The 25145-nt window shown below is 41.6% G+C and overlaps 3 protein-coding genes across 3 annotated transcripts; 2 read left to right on the top strand and 1 right to left on the bottom strand.

Moving 5' to 3' along the window:
• Positions 1-236: 236 nt before the first annotated feature.
• SERLADRAFT_440593 (uncharacterized protein) lies at positions 237-2430 on the top strand (the record flags this gene model as incomplete). Its single annotated transcript, XM_007321052.1, has 6 exons — positions 237-356; positions 412-677; positions 739-1332; positions 1536-1893; positions 1942-1996; positions 2060-2430. 6 exons carry the CDS (start codon positions 237-239, stop codon positions 2428-2430), a joined length of 1764 nt encoding a protein of 587 aa, XP_007321114.1.
• A 5612-nt stretch (positions 2431-8042) lies between these two features.
• Positions 8043-8861, top strand: SERLADRAFT_440590 (uncharacterized protein; the record flags this gene model as incomplete). Its single annotated transcript, XM_007321051.1, has 1 exon — positions 8043-8861. One exon carries the CDS (start codon positions 8043-8045, stop codon positions 8859-8861), a length of 819 nt encoding a protein of 272 aa, XP_007321113.1.
• Positions 8862-23171: 14310 nt separating this feature from the next.
• SERLADRAFT_350605 (uncharacterized protein) lies at positions 23172-25059 on the bottom strand (the record flags this gene model as incomplete). The annotated part of the gene is made up of 10 exons (XM_007321050.1): positions 23172-23304; positions 23346-23435; positions 23559-23644; positions 23708-23773; positions 23827-23887; positions 23946-23968; positions 24027-24099; positions 24200-24257; positions 24362-24488; positions 24823-25059. Coding segments are annotated over 10 exons (954 nt in total), but the record flags the coding sequence as incomplete, so codon positions are not given.
• Positions 25060-25145: the final 86 nt, after the last annotated feature.

Here is a 25145-nt window from a genome sequence, read left to right as displayed (position 1 = left end):
CCCTTTACCAAAAGAAGAGACAGAAAAAGGGAACCTACAAATGCGACATGTTGATCCAGATTTGTCATCTGGGGAACCATTTTTGTATGCCCTTTGCCGAAGAACAATGAAGCATTTGGTCATTCCTTGATCCAACCCCTGAACTCAAACAGGAAACACCAGAACCACAACCTATATTCCCCCCACAACAAATCCTATCCTACCACATCCCAATCAACAGATATGTCATTCAACACATGGAGGGAGACAAATCCCGACATGTTACCCCCATTGACACCCGGAATGGGCATGAACAAATTAGGAGAGGCCCTACCGCCTACTCCGCAACGAGAACAATTGCCTTCACCAGAGTCGAGGTGAATGCAGAACTTAGAAATGATGGTCCGGATGGCCGTAAACACCGCAATCCAGGACAACAACTCCAAGTGGGAAAGGCGATTCCTACAAAGGGACACAGAAGTTGCCGACTTGCGAAGAAGGCTTGCAATGCAACCACTGCAGCCACAGCAGCAGATGGACCGGCCCATCGAACAAGGAGCCGGATACAGAAAAATCGCATTAGCCAAACCTGAACCGTGTGACGGTAATAAGAAGAAGTTCCAGAACTTCTTCAAATCATTACAGCTCCATTTCAGGGCAAACCCAGAATATTTCCGGATAGAAGCAAACAAGATTAAGTTTGCTCTATCCTATATGATAAGCGGGGCGGCGGCAGCATTAAGGACAGTGGGTTGAAAGAAAGATGCTTGCGGAAGAGAGGACAGACGTTGAAGAGATGGAGCAACTTGAAAGCTGGGCTCGCTTTGAATCCATGCTAAAAGAACATTTCCAAGACGCATTTGAAGAAGAGAGAAGCAAGTACGAGATAATGTACTTGAAACAAGGTACCCTGACGGTGCAGAAATACTTTGTAAAATTCGAAGCAACAAGAAGACGAGCAGGATATAATGTGAAAGGGAATGAACAATCCCTGATCACATTAATCAGAAACAATATCAACGCCCCCTTGATCAAACAGATTATATACCCAGGAAACATCCCTAAAACATACACCGAGTGGAAAACGAGGATCATTACTAATGATCAATTGTGGTCTCGCCCTAATGATCAATTGTGGCGAGACCAAGCAGAAAACGAGAGGATGATGAAGGGTATGGCCGGCAGCAGCTCTGGTTCCGGAAACCAGGGACCCAATGGCCGATACCGAGGAGAGGGCGCTTCAGAGAAGAAGGCCAAGACGGTGGAAGAAAGGAAAGACGGGACTGGAACCACATATGGTGGAGCCGGTCAAAGAATGGAAGTAGACAAGGCAAAGTACCAAGCAGAAGGCAGGTGCTTCAAATGCGGCGAGAAAGGGCATAGGGCCCAAGACCACAAAGAAGAAGGTAGTGCAGCTACAAAGCTGAAGTTCAACCTTTGTGCCATACTAGGAGGGATGAAGAAAGAAGAGCAAGATGAGCTCTTAAAGGATTTTTAAAGAGGCCGGCTGTGACTCCTCGTCAGACCAAGCCCAAAGAATTTACAAATGTAAATAGATATGCTTCCCTCTCTGTTGATAATCTTGATGCATATACCAATGAAAATAAGATTGCATTATTTAAAGATACACAAGATTTGAAACAGAAAGAAAAGCAATCTACAGAGGAGAACCTGAAAGGCAAACAGGTTAAAAAGATTCCCAAAACAGAAACAACTAGGGCACAGAATGAAGCGACTCAATTGGGTAGCACTTCTGAGACTGATGCCCTGACACATTCTGAAGCGGCGCGCAAGGTATCCAAAGGGGATGGAACCACAAAAAGGGCAGCAAAAAAGGAGACAACTGAAGTACAGAATGCAGTGACTCAATTGGGTAGCACCGATAATACTGATACTTCGACCAGCTCCAAAGAGGTCAGGCACACCTCTGATAAAAACCTAGAGAACAGAAAAGTACCATAGACAGCTGCATGGATAGCGGAAAGGCTATGGGACCAAAAGGAAGAAAGATTTATTGGTATCCTAAATAGCTGGACCCATAAGAAATGAGGAAAAGAAGTGACTGCAGAATTAATTAAAGAACTAAACACCCTACCGATTCACGAAACAGTAGCGGCATTGGAAGAATTGAGAAAGCCCAAACAATTCATCAGAGGCACTCAAGGAAACCAAATGAGCATAACTTGCAGACTCACAAACCTCGGAATGTATCAATCAACGACGATAGATGCATTACTAGACAGCGGTTGTACCGGAAGTTGTATAGATTCAAAATTTGTTGAAGAACAGGGATATGAAAGGCAAAAAAACCCTAGACCAATTCCAGTTTACAATGCCAACGGCACCCTTAACCGGGATGGAAGCATTAAAGAATTCATAGAACTATTAGTGGAGATAGACGACCATGCCAAAAGACTTCAGCTGGCGGTTACCAATCTCGGAACCAGCTGAATGTTCCTAGGCCATGAATGGTTAAAAAGCACAATCCCATAAAAGTCAAAATTAAACTTCAACAGATGCCCAAACGGATGCAACATGATGGTACACTTCATAAACCCAGAAGAAGATCTAGAAACCTATTGCCCTGAGGTCAATCTCAAGGAGGGGGATAGAATCCTACAATTCAATTTCTTAAATATCAAAGATACATCTATTCTGAATATCATACATCGAATCCGCGCTCACGGCACCACAGCACAACAATTAGCCAAAGCAGCAGGGAAAGACCAAAAGACAGGAGTATTCGAAGGAATAGTACCCAAACACCTTCACGACTTCAAAGATGTAATCAACAAAAAAGAATTTGACACCCTCCCAGAGAAAAGACAATGGGATCATGCAATAGAGCTGATTCCAGGAATAGACTGCAAGGTTTAGTTTATCCATTAGCAATAGGAAAACAAGAACAGTTGGATGCCTTCCTAAAAGAGAACTTAGATTCAGGACGCATCCGACCAAGTAAATCTCCAATTGCTTCACCAATCTTCTTCATTAAGAAAAAAGATGGGAAACTCTGACCTGTCCAAGATTACCGGAAACTAAATAAAATCACCATCAAAAATTGATATCCGCTACCCCTAATTAACGAACTTGTAGACAAGCTCAGGGGAGCAAAATTCTTCACTAAATTAGATATCAGATGGGGATATAATAATATCCGGATCAAGGAAGGAGATGAACACAAAGCGGTGTTCAGAACAAACAGAGGACTATTTGAACTATTAGTCATGTTCTTTGGTTTAACAAACTCGCCAGCAATATTCCAAACAATGATGAACTCCATCTTTAAAGACTTAATAGAAGAAAGAAAAGTAGTGATATACTTGTTTGACATTATGATCTTCACCGAAACAATCGAAGAGCACCAAGCAACGACGCAATATGTTCTTCAAATCCTAAGAAAGAACCATTTGTATCTAAAACCAGAGAAGTGCGATTTCAAAGAAACAGAGACAGAATATCTGGGATTAATTATCTCAAAAAACGAAATTTGCATGGACCCGGTGAAAGTCAAAGGAATCCTGGATTGGCCTGAATGCACAACAAAAAAGCAGGTGCAGGCCTTTCTTGGTTTCATAAACTTCTACAGAAGGTTCATCAAAGGATTTGGAGTGATCGCAAAACCGCTTACCCAACTCACCGGTAAAGAAGAGTTTAAATGGGGAAATGAGCAAAAAAAAGCATTCAAAGAGATAAACAAAAGAATTAGCTCAACCCCAGTACTAGCTCTACCGACCAACAACGGTCAATACGGAGTCAAAGCAGATAGTAGCGATTATGCTCTAGAAGCAGTACTTTCCCAAGAGCAAGAGGGAGTCCGGAGACCAATAGCTTACTTGTCAAAATCTCTGAATGAAACAGAAAGGAACTACAAGATTTATGACAAAGAACTATTAGCCATCATGACAGCTTTAGAGGAATGGCGTCACTACTTAATGGATGCCACAAAAGAGTTCGAGATTTGGACAGATCACCAAAATCTCACTTATTTCAAACAACCTCAGAAGCTAAATAGAAGGCAAGCAAGATGGGTCAGCAAACTGGCTAATTACCACTTCACACTTCATCATAAACCAAGAGCAACTCACATTAAAGAAGACTTATTATCCAGACGACCAGACCACTACAAGGGAGAGAACGACAACGAAAATGTTATAGTCCTCAAAAAAGATCTGTTTAAAATCAACATGTCTCTAACTGCAGAACAAAGGATAAAGATGGAAGAATCACAACAAGAGACAATGGAGACATATAAATGGATCAGTAAGAGAATGAACAATATAGATGAAGTTGTAAACAAGGTGGAGGAGAAGATAAAAAACAACCAAGATGGTTGGTGGACAGATGGAGAATTCATTTATTTCAAGGGACAAATGTATATTCCGAAAGACCAAAAACTCAGAGAAAAGATCATTAGAGACAACCACAATTCCATCATCGCTGGCCACCCAGGCCAGTATAAAATGAAGGAATTAATTACCAGAACATATTGGTGACCCTATATGGATAAAGACATCCAAGAATACGTAACGGGATGCAAAACTTGCCAAAGAACCAAAATAGATCATCAGAAAAAGGCAGCACCACTACATCCAAATGAGATCCCAAGCCGTCCCTGGCAAATCATATCAACAGATCTCATTGGACCGTTACCCGAATCTAAAAGACACAATATGATAATGGTGATCGTAGATCGATTCTCTAAAATGATCAAATTATTACCAACTCACACCGAGTTGAATTCCGAAGGAGTGGCAAGGTCATTCAGAGACAACATCTTCAGACATCATGGACTACCCGATAAAGTCATATCTGATCGGGGAGTACAATTTGTCTCAAACTTCATGAAAGACCTATACACACTACTCGGAATCAAAGAGAATCCATCCACTGCATATCATCCTCAGACAGATGGACAAACAGAGAGGATTAACCAAGAGGTTGAACAATACCTCAGAATCTTTGTTAATCATAAACAGGATGACTGGACAGAATAGCTACCTTTGGCAGAGTTTTCCTATAACAATAAAGAGCATTCAGCTACGGGATATAGCCCCTTTTATTGAAATTACGGACAACATCCAAAAGTAGTAGAAGGAATCAAAAAGACGGTGAAGAGTGAAAGTGCGGAAGAGTTTGTAGAAAGAATGAAAGAGACACGACAAAATGCGGAGAAATCTCTGGCAAAGGCAGCCGAGATTATGAAAAGGTCTTACAAAAAAAACAAAAAAGAAAGTGTGGTATATAAACCAGGGGACAAGGTTTACGTTGAAGTGGAACACATCACCACCATTTGACCATCAAAGAAGTTGGATGACAAACAACACGGACCCTTCGTAGTTGAAAAGAAAACTGGACCGGCAGCTTATAAGCTCAAACTACCCGGCAAATGGAAAAATGTTTACCCAGTCTTTAATGAAAAACTTTTACACCCCTACAAAGAACCAACATTCCCAAGTCAGAAAAAACCAAAACCACCACCACCCGCAGAAATAGAAGGGCAAAGAGAATACAAAGTAGAGCAAATACTTGACTCACAATTGAAACATCGCAAGTTAGAATATCTGGTTCACTGGAAGGGATATGGTAAAGAAGAGCAAAAATGGGAATCAGAGAGTAACATCAAAAATTCTCCGGATTTAGTAAAAGATTTCCATGATCACTTCCCAGCCACCCCTAAACGAATCAACTTCACACTACAATTTCAACCTTTTGAAAATCTGACTCAACCATCATTTAATCGTAGACTGTTCAACTGGGAGAATGGCAAATTTGACTCCACCTTTCGAGACAAAAGTCCTAAGGGGGGGGTAATGTCACAATCCTCAACTCCGCAACCTACACTTTCATCTTATCTATCGAACTCTGAAGTAGAAACACTCATATTGCCATATCTAATTACGTAACAATATTTATCTTATCTTGTCTCGTGACTCTAAAGTCACATAACCACTTACTCATCTATTTACTCATCAGTCATGCACAATCCTCATGTTTCTCAGTCAGCGCCTCAAGGCTGGCACATTCCTCCACATATATAAGTAGCTAGTTTCCATTGTACATATCTCAGCTTTTGATTTCTTCTAAATATACCAAGTTCAACTACCTGCTAGTAGATTGATGTTATCACTCCGTTGGTTCAGAATAGTGAAAACGTTATACATGCGGCACTTTCCATTTTATTCAAACTCCACTTTCTCGTGCTGCACTGCTTTCTTTATTTTTAGATACAAGTCTCTCACGCAGTGGAGCTGGTCACATAGGCTGTGCCCTATGACATCATCAGCCACTGCCTTCATCAACTGTACAGTACACATATACAAACAAACTGTAGTGATATAAATACCCAATAAATCCAGGAGACTCCTCAGCAAGTCCTCCTGTTGTTTACCCACAACTAACTTGGTCCTACCTTAAGGGAGATTATCCTCTCCTCCACTCACCACTCTTTGCTTGTTCTTGTTGTGCACCAGAGTATACAAACTTTGGTCGTTACAGTTACTATAGACCAGTCTTTGGTTGAGATGCATGTGTGACACTCAATATTTTATTCTGCTATGTATAGTGAATACATGTGTGTTTAAGTAGGGAACACATCAGGAAAAACACTTTGGCTATATAGCAGAGGCATTACTATAGATGCTACTATAGCTCTTATAGTACTATAGTATCAGAAAAAACACTTTGGCAATATAGCAGAGGCAATACTATTTATACTATTATAGCTCTAATAGTACTATATAGCAAAGATAATACTATTTATGCTATTATAGCTCTGATAATGCTATATAGCAGAGGCATTACTATAAATGCTATTATAGCTCTAATAGCCTATATGGGTTTCTAAGATTGACTAGCATGAGGCAATTGTAGAAAATAGTCTACATGGGAGAAGTGAGGTGGCGCGGTCCTCTTCGTCTGCTACCACATCATTCCGACTCTTAGTACAGTGATGATTTCCTGTATTTCAGAAATATTCTTCGCATTTATCTACAGACAAGTACAGTGTCCGATGCCTTCAATCCTGAACAACCCAAACACTGCAGTGGCTCCTGATTTCACCAGAGAAGAATACCAAGAAGCGAGAACTGAGCTATCAAATGAACTCATTGACGACGCGCTGGCAGCAAGAATTTTGGCTAACCTGTGGAGCATTGCCAACAACAAGGACAAGATAGCATGGGCCCAGCAGAGAGAAGAGGAAATCTTGGTAGCAGAGAGAGAATGCCAATGGCTAGAAGAAGAAGTTGTTATGCAGCAAAAAAGTCTCGCAGATGAACAAGACGTGGCACATAGAGAGGAACGCAAAAAGAACAAGTTGAAGTACGCGCCAGCTAGAGACATTGATGTCCCTTCAGACCCGGTTATTATCCCATTGCAGTACACTACTAGGAAAATGAAGGCAGGGGAGTATTGTGAGCTCCATTATTTCACCAATAGAGGGCTTGAAGAAGCATTGCACTCATTGCTTACTACAGATGCAGAAGTGCTAGTAATGCGAGGGATGTAGCAGAGGCATACAGGACCATCCCACTCAAGAAATCACAATGGGCGGCCACAGTAGTAAAAGTCTCCAACGACCAATACTATGTAGATACCTGCACCCCATTTGGTGCTTCTCCAGCTGCAGGAGTCTATGGGCATTTAGCAGATGCCGGCGCCGAGATAATGCTTCACCATGGCATGGGTCCGGTAGATAAATGGGTGGATGATCATATTTTCTTCAGAGTTCGCCGCAATCAATTAAACAATTACAACCACATCCGAGGTGTGTTCCATCAGAATAGTGCCGTTTTGGGAAAGCATCAATCAGGCAGTCGTCTATGGTATGGAGGCCGGATTTTTGATGACAGGTCCCTGGAAGAATCCAGCAAGAATTGCAAATGGCCCATCAAAGACCTAGCCACTCTTTTGCCACAATCAGATTATGATAATCTGTTCTCTTACATGCTGAGCGATATTGATAAGATATCAGATATCCTAGGCATCCCATAAGAGACATCCAAGGATCAACCTTTTGATTCGAAAACAATCTATATAGGTTTCCTATGGGATATCCAGCGATGTCAAGTTTCACTCAGCCCAGAAAAAATACGAAAGTATCTTTTGGCAATACAGCCATGGAGAACGAGGCCAACTCATGTCCTTCAGGATGTGCGGGAATTATATGGCAAGCTCCTGCACGCCTGCTTGGCCCTTATCATGGGGCGTGTATTCTTGACAGGTTTGGAACGCATGATGTTAAGTGTGTGTCACAAGAAGCCACTGTTGCCCCATCGGCCAGACAAAGGGATCAAGCAAGATTTAGAATGGTGGTCCCTCATGCTGCAAACCGGGCAAATTTCACACCCTATTTTCCCCATCCAGAGGCATCTACGGCCCAGAACAATTACTACTCCCTTATGTACCCATCCCGCAGCATATCCAGTGCTACATTGTTGATGCCTGTGAACCACTTTCCACAGCCGAGTGTAGAGCACTCAGTGACGGTAGCTACACTCCTGCTGCAGCAAAAGTCATCAATCGAGCAAAGTTACAACAGGAAGCCAGAGACCGATTGGACTCCAACCGTCAAAGAGACCACAACTATGTTGTTTCCGCCACAAATTTCAGCAGGCAGGACTAACCCGCATTTTGACACTCCACTGGGTTTGCAGAGCAAAGAGAACAAAGCCTTTCCGCAAACATACAGGCCAGAGCTTACCCCACTTAATTCCATCTTGCAACCACATTGCTTAGCCAGAGACAGGCTAAGAATGTGGATTCCCGCGGGTTGTCCCCCTCATACAAACATTGTATTTATCTCCCCCAATCATGCCATTCCATCCGAACACCAATTAGACAGGATCCTTGAAGTAATTGGAGCGTCATGGGCTCTGTAACAACCAAGAGTTATTTACTCTGGCGCACACAGGAACACACTATAAAGAAGATGATGGGGAGTGGTTACCCCTTAGGCTGCAGTGAGTTAGTTGTGCTAGACAACAGGAGGACTTGCTGAGTCCTTCCCCATGTATTGCTCTTGTATATATACTGAAATACATGAGGTACTGTACAGTTGTAAATAAAGTTCAAAGTCCGATGTCTAGCATGTGACCGGTCACATGATGAGTCTAGACACTGGTCAGGTGATGTGTCACATGACTGATTATGTGACTATGAAAAGTCGAAAATGTAATGTAAAGTAAATGGTCACATGACTGGTCATGTGACTTGGAAAATAAAAGTAGAAGTACAAAAGTGAAGCGTAAGTAGGTGCTGGTATGTTAATTGTAACAGGCTCAATCCACCAAAAAAATGTACGGAGCGGGTCTCTTGGTTTTTCACACGTACTGTAATATGCATGCCATTCCTGAAGAACAACGCTGTTCGTTGTCTCCAACTTTCCTGATGACTTTCATTTCTAGCTGCGCTGGATCATATTCTGGTTCATCTCTTGCAAACTATGCAGCCGGGCTGAGAGCATGGCATCTTTTACACGGTCACAAGTGGATGATTGACAAAGACGGACTTAAAGCAATCCTCAAAGGAGCATGCAGACTCGCGCCTCCCTTGTCCAAACATCCCAGAAGAGCTCCAATCACCCCAGCTATCATGTTGTTATAAGGGCCGAGTTAAACGCGTCAATATTTGCTTGTCTGACTACAGCTTTCTACATTATAGCAAGACTAGGGGAACTTACCGTCCCTTCAATCAAAGACTTTTTGCAAACCAGTCACATCATGCACGCTGATGTTTCGGAGGTTGTCGATAGAAACGGTTTGAAAGTCACTTAGCTCCACATTCCTACCACAAAATCATCGCCAATTACTGGTGAAGACATACAATGGGCAGAACAGGTTGGACTGACAGACCCCAAATGGACGCTAGAGAATCATTTGCATATAAATGCGGCTGACAATAGGCAGCACTTATCCACATGGAAACACACCAAAGGCTTGTGCCTGCTTTTGAAGAAAGAATTCATCAAGTGGCTGTTGCTAATTTTTCACGCCAAGAATCTCACTGACCTCAAAGGTCATAGCATTCGCATTGGGGGGACCCTAGAATATTTACTACAAGGAGTACCATTTGACATAGTAAAGACAATGGGAAGGTGGTCGAGCAAAGCCTTCACACTTTACTTGCGGGATCACGCGAACATCCTAGCCCCATACCTGCAAAACTTGTCATCTTTAGAACCTTTCACGAGGTACACAATGCCGCCGGTGCGATAAACTTATATGGCACAGTAAGTCATTACTCCTACAGAGCGGGTCTGAGCTCTGCCTCATGCGTTGTTTCCTTATTTCTTGACACCTAGTATCAGGGACACAGCTCACTCGATACGCTCTTTTTCAAGGCATGTTTCAGATCGAAAAGCCCCTCCGGGTTTTCTCCCAAACCAATTTTATTAACCAACATTTCAGATCAAGGAAATCATTCTATTTATCTTGTACTAAGACAGAACTTTGAAAGGACATAGATAGCTATTAAGGCCATAGTACATATTTATAGTAATGCTTTATTCAAGTATAAGTTGTGACAATGTGTAAAAACAAAATGACAAGTCCATAAAAGGTCAATAACGTTATTCAAATATAAGTTGTGACAATGTGTGACAATGTGTAAAAAAATTTACAAGTCCATAAAATGTCAATATATTACACATGTAAAGTATATTTTGTAAGCCTTTATGGTGTAGTGGATAAATGTGTGGTATGTGGCTGTAGATTGATTGGCCCGCAAAAAAGCGGACCAACAGATTGAGAGTTCAAACCTTGTGTGTGTGATTATATTTTTAAATCAGCCACAAGCTCTCTCATAGCCTATATAGTCAGCCATATGCTATAAGTGCTATAAGTGCTATAAGAGGCTATAGCCAACTATAAGAGTACTATAAGAGCACATTGTTCCTGAATAGATGTTGGGGTTTCTATTGCAGCTATGATCACTATGACAACTATATTTGCAACTATAGTACTATTAGAGTCTATATAGCCAAAGTGTTTTTCCTCATGCACATGAATGTGTATGTATATAAGTAGAGAAAATATGAGGGTGTATGTATGTGAGTATTGTATTGTATTTGTTTTTGGGGCAAAAGCTGGGATTTCCCCCTTACAGTATTTTGTATAATGCCATGGATATGTAATGTTTGAAATGAGGTAGTCAGCATGCTGCAATACCTGCGGGAATAGGAGATAGATGGCGACATATGCAGCAAGGCTGACACATCAGGAAAAACCTTTTGCTATATAGCACTATATAGCCACCACCTATATATATAAATGCATTCATAGAAACTATAGCACTATCAGTGCAATCATAGCTCTTATAGCTTTTATAGCACAGTAGTAGGCAAATTTTTAACCAAGGGGAGAAATATCTATAATTCCCTCAAACTCTGGATTAATCTAATAAACTTGTTCAATAATAGAAAGAGGCCAGAAGTGTTTGGAGTCAAGTATATTATTATAGGCAAGATACTATAATTGCTCTTATAGCCTATAGCAGCCTACATAGCTCCTATAGCTGTAAAGGTCATAGTTATAATATAGTTCAAGGTGTTTAAAAGGGCTAATAAATCATACAGTATTAATTAATTATGTAGCCTGTATTAGTGAAATAGTAGTTTGTATCTTTGATATATATAAAAATAAGAACAATGATCCAAATATAAGTGGTGACAATGAGTAAAAAAATAACCTAAGTCCATGAAAGGTCAATATATAACACCTATATAGTACATTTTATAAGCTCTCATGGTGTAGTGGATAAGTGTGTGATGTGTGGCTATAGGTTGCTTAGTCACCAAAAAGTTGACTAGCAGGTTGAGAGTTCAGATCCTGTCTGTGTTAAATTCCTTTATCAGCCACACAACAATTTCCAACGTCTATAAGAGCAGTTATAGAGCTATATGAGGCTTTATAGATGGCAGAGGTTCTATAGCAGGTTTGACCACTATAACAGCTTTATGAGCACTTATAGTGCTATAGAGCTCTATATAGCTACCCTTATTTTTCCTGATGGCCCTTTTAATGATTCAAAAATCAAAAATAATTGCACTGCAAATGAATGTTCTGCTGAAAAAAAAAGGAACTGGAGCCACCGGTCCACCACCTAGTCCAAATCTGACAGTTTTATGGCTTTACCAATGGTCTGGTTGTAGTGGACCACCTGGTCAAACAAGGGATGGAGAGGAGTAGTTCCAATTTGGAACAAGTGAGTCCCAGGCTGCGTGTGATAAGTATGGCTGTAGCCAAGACGATGGACGAAGGATAGATGTACCCAAGTAAATGGGACAGCAATGTACAGTGGCGATGCAAGGGGATCAACCTTCTCCAGCTCGAAGGGTTTTGTGTTACTAAAGAAGCTCTCATCATCAAAATTGTGGTGGGAGTGCTACTTGTCCTCACCCTCTTCTATGGTTTTGTCTTCCCTCATATTTGCGCTTATTGTCAACACGAACGTGTTGAGGTCATTTACCTCCACAACAGAACAACACATCCCTCCAGTGCATCTATATTCACTCCCAGTACTGAGGTGCTTGCAGATTCCACAGTTGAAGTTTGAGGTAGATGCTGGTAACACATTTCTATATTCCTTTCTTACTTAACACTCTATTCAGCGCTCTTGGACCATATGCCGCTTTTTCCCATTCTCTTTTTACTTGTTATATATCTAATACTTCAAGTTGTACAAAATGGCCTCTTAAATTACTATGTTTTCCAAATTTTCCTTCCTTTACTCTTGTACCAGCTTCTTTTTTTATTGTCTATGTTCCCTTTTCATTCTTATCTGATCTTTTTCCTTCCCCCCTTGTAAAACCTCTGACCTCATCCCAATCCTATTTGGTCCGAGATGACGCAAAACTACCACGGCACTTTCCTTCTTTGAACTTTTTTTGTTTTAACCCTAGTTACATGATAGACATTGTGGACCCTATACCTGTACCAGCACCTGATTGGTTGAGTCTTGGAGCTTACAAATGTGTTGATCACAGAGTCAAACCTGTTTCTGGTGTATTCCCAGAAGACACACGTGTCATCCAGTTATTTCCAGAAGATCCACTACTTTTGCTCCCACCCCTTCCTGTCCAGAATTCATTCCCATGCCAAAGCTCACCAAGGAGCGCCTCTACAACAAAACAAGCTAAACTCTGATGGATTCTTATGGCCAGAAGAAGAAAAGCTGTTCGCTCACATCAAGATACTCAATCAGCGCAGTCTTGCCTTTGAGGAAACTGACAGAGGAATGTTCAGAGAAGACTACTTCTCTCCCTATGTCATACCTGTTCTCCCACATGTCCCTTGGGAATACAAGAGCATTCTTATTCTTCCTGGAGTCAAGAATGAAGTCATAGAATCACTCCCTCTCAGAGACAAAATCAAAGCTGGAGTTTATAAGCCTAGCCAGTCGTCTTATCGCTCCAAGTGGTTTTGTATTCAGGAAAAAGATGTTACGCACGAAGTGCTTAACAAAATCTGAGGGTTTGTCAAGGTTTATAAAGAGACTTATCCGAAGACAAGTTCGAGAACATAGTTCTGAGTGGAGGTCTTCCAACAAGAGTTGGTCTTCTTCTGAGTAGAAGTCTGATCTTAGGAGTCTAGCTTTGTAAGCGTAAACTGTGTAGAATCGTATTAGAGAATACTACTGCTGTTACATGGTATTTATAATGGAAAGGAATTGGTGATAGGAGTTAGGTCCTATTTAGGGCAGGTCCGTCTGTTGAGGACTAAGTACTATAATAGGTACTGTGAATGCGAGAGGAACAGAAGTGTACGTGAAGGAAATGAGTCATCAGTCCGATGGTATAACCAATGAGTAAAAAGAAATGAGTAGTCCTTAAATGTCCAATAGAGATTGTAACAGAAGAATGGCAAGATTCATATTGTCCATAATCTTCAGCCACTTAATGCAGTCACTATCAAAGACTCAGGAGTTCCACCTATCCTTGATGACTTTGTGGAGCCATTTGCTGGTTCCCAATGCTATACTGTGTTTGATCTCTTTTGGGGATTTGATGCTCAAAAAGTACACCCTGACAGTCGCAACCTTACCTCTTTCCTATTGCCACTAGGACTTCTGAGGATTACTTCTATGCCTATGGGATTCACCAATCCCATTCCAGAATTCCAGAATTGCATGATGTTCATCTTGCAAGACAAAATTCCACATATTGCCAATATTTTTGTTGATGACCTGCCAATCAAAGAACCTACTTCTCATTATGAAGATGCTGATGGCAACCCAGAGACCATTCCTGGCAACACTGGCATTCACAGATTTATATGGGAACATGCCATTGACATTCATCACATTATGCACAGAGTTGGTCATGCAGGCAGAACTTTCTCTGGAAAGAAGACTCAGTTATGTTGTCCTCAAGTTGTGATTGTTGGACAAGTATGCTGCCCAGAAGGTTGTCTCCCTGACAGTACCAAGGTTGACAAGATTCTTAAATGGCCAATGCTCCATAATCCCAAAGATGTTCGCAGTTTTCTTGGTATATGTGGCACAGTTTGCATTTGGATCCACAATTACTCTGCTCTTGCACATCCCCTGACAGAATTGTATTGCAAAGGAGCTGAATTTCAATGGGATGAATGCAGGCAAGAAGCATTTGATGCTCTGAAGCATGCAGTATCCTCCGCACCAGCACTTCACCCTATAAATTATTTGTCACACAACCCAGTCATTCTTTCAGTTGATACCAGCAAGATTGCTGTTGGTTTCATCTTCTCCTCAGCTTGATGAAAATGGAAGGAAGTGTCCAGCTTGCTATGGTTCTATTCCTATAAATGATAGAGAGGCAAATTACAGTCGACATCAGGAAAAATAAGGGTAGCTATATAGAGCTCTATAGCACTATAAGTGCTCATAAAGCTGTTATAGTGGTCAAACCTGCTATAGAACCTCTGCCATCTATAAAGCCTCATATAGCTCTATAACTGCTCTTATAGACGTTGGAAATTGTTGTGTGGCTGATAAAGGAATTTAACACAGACAGGATCTGAACTCTCAACCTGCTAGTCAACTTTTTGGTGACTAAGCAACCTATAGCCACACATCACACACTTATCCACTACACCATGAGAGCTTATAAAATGTACTATATAGGTGTTATATATTGACCTTTCATGGACTTAGGTTATTTTTTTACTCATTGTCACCACTTATATTTGGATCATTGTTCTTATTTTTATATATATCAAAGATACAAACTACTATTTCACTAATACAGGCTACATAATTAATTAATACTGTATGATTTATTAGCCCTTTTAAACACCTTGAACTATATTATAACTATGACCTTTACAGCTATAGGAGCTATGTAGGCTGCTATAGGCTATAAGAGCAATTATAGTATCTTGCCTATAATAATATACTTGACTCCAAACACTTCTGGCCTCTTTCTATTATTGAACAAGTTTATTAGATTAATCCAGAGTTTGAGGGAATTATAGATATTTCTCCCCTTGGTTAAAAATTTGCCTACTACTGTGCTATAAAAGCTATAAGAGCTATGATTGCACTGATAGTGCTATAGTTTCTATGAATGCATTTATATATATAGGTGGTGGCTACATAGCACTATATAGTGCTATATAGCAAAAGGGTTTTTCCTGATGAACCCAGGCTATAATTATACGGTTTGTTCAGAGCACTTCATCACTTTTGCCTTTACATTGCAGGAGTAAAGCACTTGCATGTAGAGGTGAATGCATACCTGCTGATCATCATTGTGGTCCTGATGCATAATCCTGTTGTCAATCAACAGAGGAAGACTTTGAAGATGCTCAAGAATCAGATGATTGGCTTGATGATATCGCCTTTCTTGTTGATCTTGCCAGACCTCCCCCATATCACCCTATGTCACTCCCTTTGTTCCTTACCAATGATTTTTCTCAGTATAGTACCCTTTGTCAAATCTTCCACTTCCTTCAGACTATAGAACTGCCTATATTCTCTTCTCTTCAAGCTCAAAAGTGCTTCGTCAAGCGGTCACTTCAATTCTTCTTAAAAGGAGACAGTATTTTCAAGAGTCGTCACTCTGCTCCCCCTCTCAAAGTCATCTTTAATCCTGACCTTTGACTTTACATCCTTGCTGAAGCACATGAAAGGCTTGGTCACAGAGGAGTCAATGGTGTATTCTCTACAGTCAGAGAGCACTTTTACTGGCCCCATATGCTACAGGATGTTAAGCATCATATTTGCACCCGCCATGAATGCCAGATTTGAAGTGTACGCAAAAGTGAAGTCCCACTTACCATCTCATTGCCTCCTACAATCTTCACCAAAGTCTATGTTGACATTATGCTTATGCCCAAGGCTAGAGCATATTGATATCTTGTTGCTGCAAGGGATGATCTGTTACTTGCTGCAGAAGGAAGAGCATTGAAAAAAGTATCTGCATATAATCTTGCCCGCTTTTTCTGGGAAGAAATCATCTGTCGCTATGGAGCTATAGGAGAAGTTGTCACAGACAATGGAAGTGAAGTCAAAGGAGCATTTGAAGAGCTTGTGGAACATTACCAGGTCCCTCATATTCACATTTCTCCCTACAATTCCAAGGCAAATGGTGTCGTTGAACATGGACACTTTGTTATAAGAGAAGCACTTGTCAAGTCCTGTGAAGGGAATGTTGATTTATGGCCAACCAAGGCCCATCATGCCTTCTTTGCAGACAAGGTTACCACTCATTGTTCTACTGGATTCAGCCTTTTTTATCTGCTGCACAGAGTTGACCCAGTCCTACCATTTTATCTGACAGAAGCAACTTTCCTTGTTCATGGATTCTATACTGCAATGCCAACAGAAGACCTCACTGCTCTGCACATTTGTCAGCTAGAAAAGAGACAGGACAATTTGCAACAAGCTACACTCACCATACACAAAACCCGTCTCAGATCTAAAGCGCAGTTTGAGAAACTCTATGCATGAAGGATGTTCAAGAACAAATACCAGCCTGGAGAGCTTGTTCTAGTGTGCAATACTCAGGTTGAGAAAGAGCTGGTTCATAAAGCAAAGCCTCACTACAATAGCCCTTATGAAGTTGTGCAATGGACTAAAGGAGGACCATATGTTCTGAAAGAAATGGATGGATCAGTATCACGAAGAGGAATTGCAGCATTTTGCCTACTTCCCTATTCCAACCGCCACTCTATACCCCTCCTGGACAAACTGGATGACCATGATGATAACCTAGATGAGCCTGATGATGAACCTGATTATGAGCATGATGACTCAGATGATGAAGATAACGATTAATGACTTACCAGAATAAATTTTATGCTGACATAACCCCTTAATGTGTTGCCATGTTTCATTCCATATGACCCTACCTTTATGGAAGCATCTGGGGACAGTTGCAATTTCAAGTTGTGCGTGGATGTTATGCACCAAAATTGATTGGTAGCATGGACAGGTGTCAATAATAAAGCAAATATTCACAAGACTTGCCTTTGCGCTACACAGGCACAGTGCCACGTGGAATAGTAATTAATATTGCCTTTTGTGAACTTGTGGCTGATCAGCACCACCTCTATTAGGCAATCAAGTTGCGCTCACCTTTGCTTTCCATTTGGTACTTTCCGTGTTTTGGCATTTTGGCAAATTTTCGCATCGCCACTGGCTACACATTGTGCCCTCACTTTCATCGTTCCCCCCTACCCTTTTTCCTTTACTAAGCCCCACCATGGGTCCTTTACTGTCCTTTTTATTCTCACCTGACGGTTGTTTCTGGCTCCCTATTCTAGACCACTTCTTTGTCACCTCCACCCTCCTCCTACTCATCTTCCTTGCTCCTCCACCATACCTGATGTCATCACTCTCCATCCCCTTCCGTTGCCAATCCATCAACCACCACCTGCCACTTTTGATATCAGCAAAGCCCCAGCAGCCAGTCCAAATAGGGCAACAGGTCCATCTTCATGACGTCGATCTGCCATCATATACTATCAAAACATCGGTCGCTCGTCTTGCCTGGTTGGAGCGTGGGTGGGTAATTTTTGAGCTGGAGAAGGTTCATCCCCTTGCGTCGCCCATGTTCATCGCTGTCCCATTCACTTGGGTACACTTATCTTTTGTCCATCGTCTTCGCTACAGCTACACCTACCACACGCTGCCTGGGACTCACTTGTTCCAAATTGGAACTACTCCTCTCCCTCCCTCATTTGATCAGGTGGTCCAACACAACCAGTCCATTGGTAAGGCCATGGAACTGTCGGATTTGGACTAGGTGGTGGACCGGTGGTTCCAGTTTCTTTTTCTTCAGCAGAACATTCATTTACAGTGTGATTATTTTTGATTTTTGAATCATTTTTATGGACACATATTTTTTTAGAATGCCTGACTGACAATAAAGGAACTGTGTTGATACTGATAGTGTTTTGCCTTGCCCTTTTTTTACTGCATCTTCCCATGACATCATGATTTTCCTGCTCTCTTTTTGCTATTGGACTTTACTTTATGGCTGTACAAACCTGTGACATTACTCACAGCATTCATTGTTCTATCCCTTTCTTTTCTTGACAATCTTATCCTGTACTACCTACGCAGGATTTGTCAGCGTACATTCCTTCGTTCATGTTCTTTCTCATTCTTTTTGCACAGCTATACTGTGCATAGCCTACTTTTCTTTTACTATATAAACTCCTGTATTTTACCTTGTAAAAAAAAAACAAGAACTCCATTCCAGACTTCTTCTCTAAATTCAAGTTCACTACTCTGCTGCTTGTGATCCAGTGTGGTCACAACACTTCCCACTGCTACCACTGTCAACTGCTGTCATCGTCACTTCCCACTTTTGAAGTCATTGTCATCCCTTTCAATTAGAGTCCTTCTGAGCACTACAGTCTGTGCGTCAGGAGCCTGCTATCACTGGGAACCTTGTCACCTTGTCATTCTCAAACCTACCTTGTTCTACGATTAGCAAGGTAGTGCTTGTCCATACTCGTCACTAAGCCCCTATGCTCTATAATTCAACTATCCCTCCTCCTTAAAGCCCACATCCATACATCTCTGGGTTTTACTTTGAAGGATTGCTATACATACCACCCCACGTACAAGCAGACCACTCCACTGTTCTAGGAGGCAAAGCCTATAAACAAGTTCCGTGGAATCTGGGAGGATTGTGTGTTAGTTTGATTTGTGTGTGGTTTTCTAACAGCAATTCTCATCATTGACAGCACATATGGATTTAGACCCAGCAGAAGCTGAATTAGGTTTCAAGTATCCTGGGGATTGTGTTGGTGATGCTCCTCATATGCTGTCAACTGATGAAGAGCTTTGGACAGCTATTACGCATGCTCAAGGGCTGGTCCGCAGGGCCCACACACAAAAGATTGAAGTATTTATTCACAACATGGTTTGTAGATTAAATTGTATTATTTTGCGAAGCTGACTGAAGTGACTACAAGAACCAGCTATGTAAACTGCTGCTTCCATCAAGAAGTGCAAGGCTCAATTTGATGAGTTAGAGCAGTCATCAACCTCAGTAGACTTTACTGATGAGCTACAATGGCTCAAAGAGCATCTTTCCTGTGCAAAGCACACCGGCAGGTGATGCTATGTGAGTCCAATAGATAGAACACATAAGCAGCATGACATCAACTAGCTTTTAATATAGCTCATTGGCAAAGTAACACTGGATCAACCCCCAGTGATATTACAGTTTGACTATAGCTCAAAACAGAGGTGGGTTTTGCCTGATTCTGGCTCAAGCAAGCCTAAGGCACCAAAAATCCACCTTCATTTTGCTGACATGTCTTTTGGTGAAAAACAGGGCCTATCTCGCACAAATACTGAGCCGCTTGAAAACCCAATCAGACAAGCTTTGAGCAGCAGCAAGGATAAAGATATTTACATCAACTATCCAGGCTGCTCTCCAACATGTCAGCATTATGATGCCTGAAGTGGGGTTACAACAGTTTGCCACAGCATTCATTGGATGTGGCATCTATAATGTAGATGAAGCACAAAGTTTGTCTCTGGAGTTTCTTGCAAATTAAATAGGCATGCCAATCAACATTATCAGTCATTTTCAAAGACAGACGCAAAGGGCAAATATTGTGCTACATCACCACCAGTTCTAGATCTGACCAAGGTGGATATCAAAGAAAATCCTAACTAAAATGTATTACCTCTTATCAAGTTCCAATGGTTGTTCTCAAGTATATTTATTGTATCACTTCTAGTTATAAACTGTATTTCTAGATTATGCTGTATAGTATACATAGATTTACAATCACAGTGTTTTGTACATATCACAGCTCAAAAACTGGTCTATGAGCAAGATAACCACTGTCTTGATACCATCCAGCCACTTTGTCAGGTGTGATTGTGCTGAAAACAGCTTCTCAGATCATAGAATAAGGGTTAGCTGCTGCATGACCTGACAGCTCTCCTCGGGTATAGTCTTGTTGGGCTCAAATCCATGCTTTGATAGCAGAAAATGCTTCTTCTATGGGATTCCAGTCTGGGGAGTATAGAGGCAAGTAGAGCAATCACACCCCACTAGAAGCATACAACTATATATCTACAAAAGGAAGCTTACCAAGCTTCAACAAGCTCTCTGAGCTCAGAAGAGTGGTGAATACTGGCATTATCAAGTATAATCACTGAGTTTTTCTGTGGAAATGGGCTCATACTATCAAGGAGTCCTTCAATAAAGCAATAAAATGTTACTGCTCTCCAAGATTCTTTGATGATATCAAGGTGTAGTACACCATCTAGTGAGATGGCGGGCAATATAGAATATCTAAACAACAAGCCAAATCAGAGCACAAAAAAATGGGAGGCAAGATGATCACCATATACCACGGACAAAGAAATCATACTGTCTAGCATGAGTTCCAATTAGTGCCCATGCTGTATTTCATTTGGTGGTCTTCCAATTACTGTCAGTGTAACAACCAAGAGTTAGTTACTCCGGCGCACACAGAAACACACTATAAAGAAGATGATGAGGGAGTGGTTACCCCTTAGAATGCAGAGAGTTAGTTGGTAAACAACAGGAGGACTCGCTGAGGAGTCTCCTGGATTTATTCGGGTATATATACTACTACAGGATTTGTTTGTACATGTGTACTATACAGTTGATGGAGACAGTGGCTGATGATGTCATGGGGCTAGCCCGCATGGCCAGCTCCACTGTGTGAGAGAGTCGTGTCCATAATAAGAAGAAAGGCAACGCGGCGTGAGAAAGGAGAAGTGCCGTGTGGCACTATGTGTGAAAGCTAAAGTACAAGGTTAAAGCGGAGAATAAAAAGAAAGGGAAGGACCAAAAATTGTGTTATCGTAACAGTCAGAACCGTGACCTGCGGAGTGTTCGGAGTTACAGAGTACGGAGATGGAGTAGGGGGTAACAGAGTACAAAATGGGGAATTGGCTTAGTTTGTGTGCTAGGCCCTTCTGCGGACCTTGGTCCCTAACTTGACAGAAAATGGACGGAGGAGAGTAGAGGATGAAAAGGGAGCAGAATAAAGACCCTTTGGAGAAGGATCGGAAAACTTAGAAAGAGGCTTGTAAAAGGCAAGGGAATCTAGTTGATATTTGAACTTCAGGAACGGAGTACAGGAGCTACAACTTATATACTGTCAGAGGAGTGGGGGCTTGTAAAGAGTAACTTGTAATGTAGGTATGGAGTTCCATGCGGACAATTATCTAGTGAGAGAGAAATGTATGTGCAAGGAGTGTATCATAAGGTCTAAATTACAGAGTCCATAAGGAGTACAGGAATGTGTGTAGGAAAGCATATGACGGACTAGAAGTCCAGTGCAGGAGTATCAGAACGGAAGTCCGGAGTACCATGTGGGGGTGGGACATGGGGCTATGCCAACCGGCAGGCCATGAGGAGTGTAATCCCAAGAATACCGAAGATTCGGGAGGTTTGGGTTTGGGGAAATATCTCCTTTGGAGATGCCAGAGTCCTGTTCTCTGGTACGGATATGACAATTACAGGCAGACTCATCAACAAACACCCGGTATACAGTTTGTTTGTTCTCATTTTACTCTTCTGCAGCGTAACTCATTTGTTTTTGCACAAAATCCTGTCAGTTTAATGCTCCTGAGATAGTGATCTCTGAAGCAAGGATCCCGCATTCTTGATATAATATGGCTTGCAGCTCAGACAATTGGATATCTGGTGTTCGGTCAATGCAGCCTGTAAGATACTGAAAACTGTAAAATACAGGAAATCATGCCAAAACTTTGCCTTACCGCAACATCAAGTGCATTTAGGAGCCGGTGTCTCCCTTGTATATCTGGAATGTGTTGTACTGTGCCCTGCCAAAGTGCCTTGATCTGTCAAAACTGTTTGTGCACTAACACCAGTGACACAAGCAATTGCACTACATGTTAGCTGAGCAGACATTATTTCAATCAGTTCCTTTGCAGCATCAGGAATGCGTTGTCGGCTGCCATATGGCATGGTGAGTGTTGTGTCAAACAAGAATACCTGATGCGGTGGTGGCTGGTGTCAACAGTCTTGCTACTGTGTCTGATTTTGGTAGAGCCTGGGTGGAGCCAGTGTTTGTATCACTCCACATGTAAACAAAAACGGTGAATGGAGCTGAGTGGAGAACGGTTTAATGATTTGTTACTGTTACCAGCTGTATTTTTAGCTACAAAACTCTCTCACATGATGGAGCTGGTCACAAGGGCTGTGCCCTGTGACATTATCAGCCACCTCACTTAGCAACTGTATAGTACATATATACAAATAGTCTGTAGTAGTATAAATACCCCAATAGATCAAGGAGACTCCTCAGCAAGTTGTCCTATTATTTACCCATGACTAACCTGGTCCTATCACCTAGAAGGATGGCACACATAGGGTACACCTCCCAAAAGGTATCACAGGATCCCCTTATAGCCTATAGTCATGGTGGACTGGGGAGAACCAACAAGTTGAGGGTAAGCTCATTGTGAAGGTAGGTCTCAGTGTATAAGGCAACCTGACCCACTCAAACTTGGAGCCACATCTAAGTAACATCAAATAAATGGAAAACACGCTTGATAAGAGCAGTACATCAAACAAAGGTTACTGTATTAAAAAACAAATCAATGTTGTACTTGACGCTACAACCCAATTTAGCCCATGAGTCATCTCGAGCAACCGAGCAACAAAACTTTGGCCATGTTTAATTGTCCTCATCAGGTCCAAAGACATGCGTAGCAGCATCATACTGTGGCACCGGCACGTATCATCTTGATGGGCTCCGTGATGAGGCCAGTTCAATGTTGTTACCAGTAGTTGGAAAAGATTGGGCATTTCGTCCAGTAGTAGAAAACAGATGGATCAATGTGAGGATGAGAGTGTACAATGTGAACGCGAGACTAATGCCATCTGGTGAGTGAAAGCATATAACAGCACAGACCTGAACATAGTCAGAAGATAAGTGATGTGATCCATGTCACTGTTGTGTACATAGTTAAGTTCCTCGTTGGTAGCGGACATGAACAAGATTCTGCAAGAATATAAGAGACAAAAGCTAGAGTCAAGATCATGCTTAAGCCCTTACCCAGATGCTACGAGAAACTACGCAAATAAAAGAAAAGTCCTATTTAATTACTCTTTAAAACGATATCACTTTGGACTTACGAAAGGTGGGAGATGACGGAAGGCTCTGGCAGCAGCCATCTTCCCATTATCACTTGGCGAATAACCTGGAGTACACTCTGCAAAAGTTTGATCACTTTGATCGTCTCTGTTGGACGCATCTGAAGATTTTGATGGGACAAAGCAGATTTTGACTATGCGAGTAAGTCCAGCGAGCATAAGCGTGTATTCAAAAGTTGTATGAACCTTAATGGGTAATTAGGCACTTCAAACGATGCAGAAAGCGATGAATACCGTACCTTTGTGGATATTTCCAGAGCTTGAGCGTGCTGCAACATTGCCCAGCCAGTCAAGATAATGCTGAGAGAACGTCATCAGTTAGCGACACCCTGATGTAAGTACTTTAACGTATACTCACATCAAGCCGGGAACCACATTACGCTGATAAAAGACTTTAGCTGAGCGAAAGCAAATAAGTAGGAGCGTTAATATACTTTACTTGATTATCTAGAGCTAAATATATCCCTAGTATGCCTCTATTCCACCCTACAACATAATCACAGTAAGTAATACTGATTGATTTCTGTGAGGGAATGCCTTGTACATACAAAGCCCAGGACGCTGATGTTAGGTGGTCAACCAATAATTCTCTAAATGAGACTATATACTCACGTATGTTGCATGTTAATCACAGACCACGTTGATCCATAATGCTCGGCAAAGGTGTTATCTAGATGCCGATCAATAACAGTTCTAACGACTGGGATGATATGCATACAAATACCCTTTGTTGAAAAAGACATCAGAAATGCTCGATCAACATTATTATGACACGACTCACCCACAAAGTGATAATCCACAAATCCCACCATTCTGGGCTGCGACCACTTTGTTTCACCCAAGCCTCGCCCACCACAAGCAAGATCGCCATGATAACACCGTAAGCAACGAACCCACTTCCCTGATTTTTTGAATCGGTTATTCTATCTGTGCCCAAGATGTTAGTTTTGGTGATTCTGCACCTTTGTGCTACCTATATATTTTCATTCCTTTCTCTATCTATTCTTCTATCATTCACTATTGATTATGTTCTCTATTATTTCGCCTTTGTGGCTGCTTTGTTTACCTTTGTTTACAAAACTTCGGACAGTATTGCAGAGTCCAATGCTTCCTATTCTCTAGTTACTCACATTGGACTCTAGTTCCAGTCCCTGATTGCTCTCAGCAAGTGGCTAGACACTTCCTTCAAGCTTTGTTCTTAATACAAGAAACGGATGATGGTTGGATTGGTGCACCATAATATATTGAGCTAAACATTGGCCCAAGGTTTCCCCACGACAATAACCTCTGAAGGCGATTGCACCCAACAACATTTGGGTCCATCCAAGTATGGGATAGGATTTTCCTATAATGCCATGTGCGATAACAGCGTAAGACTGTATGGTGCACTCATGTATGTGCAGCTTGGGATAGATCCCATGCAGTAGTTGAGCGCATATGGGGATGAACAAGATATTTGCGAAGACACTGTGAGTTGAATGTGGGGGTGTAAGCAGACTGGAAACTGGCTGTGCTCGGAGATGTCCGTAGACATTAGATTATAGCCTCATTCAAGGTC

Source organism: Serpula lacrymans, assembly GCF_000218685.1.
Source record: "Serpula lacrymans var. lacrymans S7.9 unplaced genomic scaffold SERLAscaffold_10, whole genome shotgun sequence".
In the NCBI taxonomy this organism is placed as follows: domain Eukaryota; kingdom Fungi; phylum Basidiomycota; class Agaricomycetes; order Boletales; family Serpulaceae; genus Serpula; species Serpula lacrymans.
This window is presented reverse-complemented; position numbering and strand designations above follow the sequence as displayed.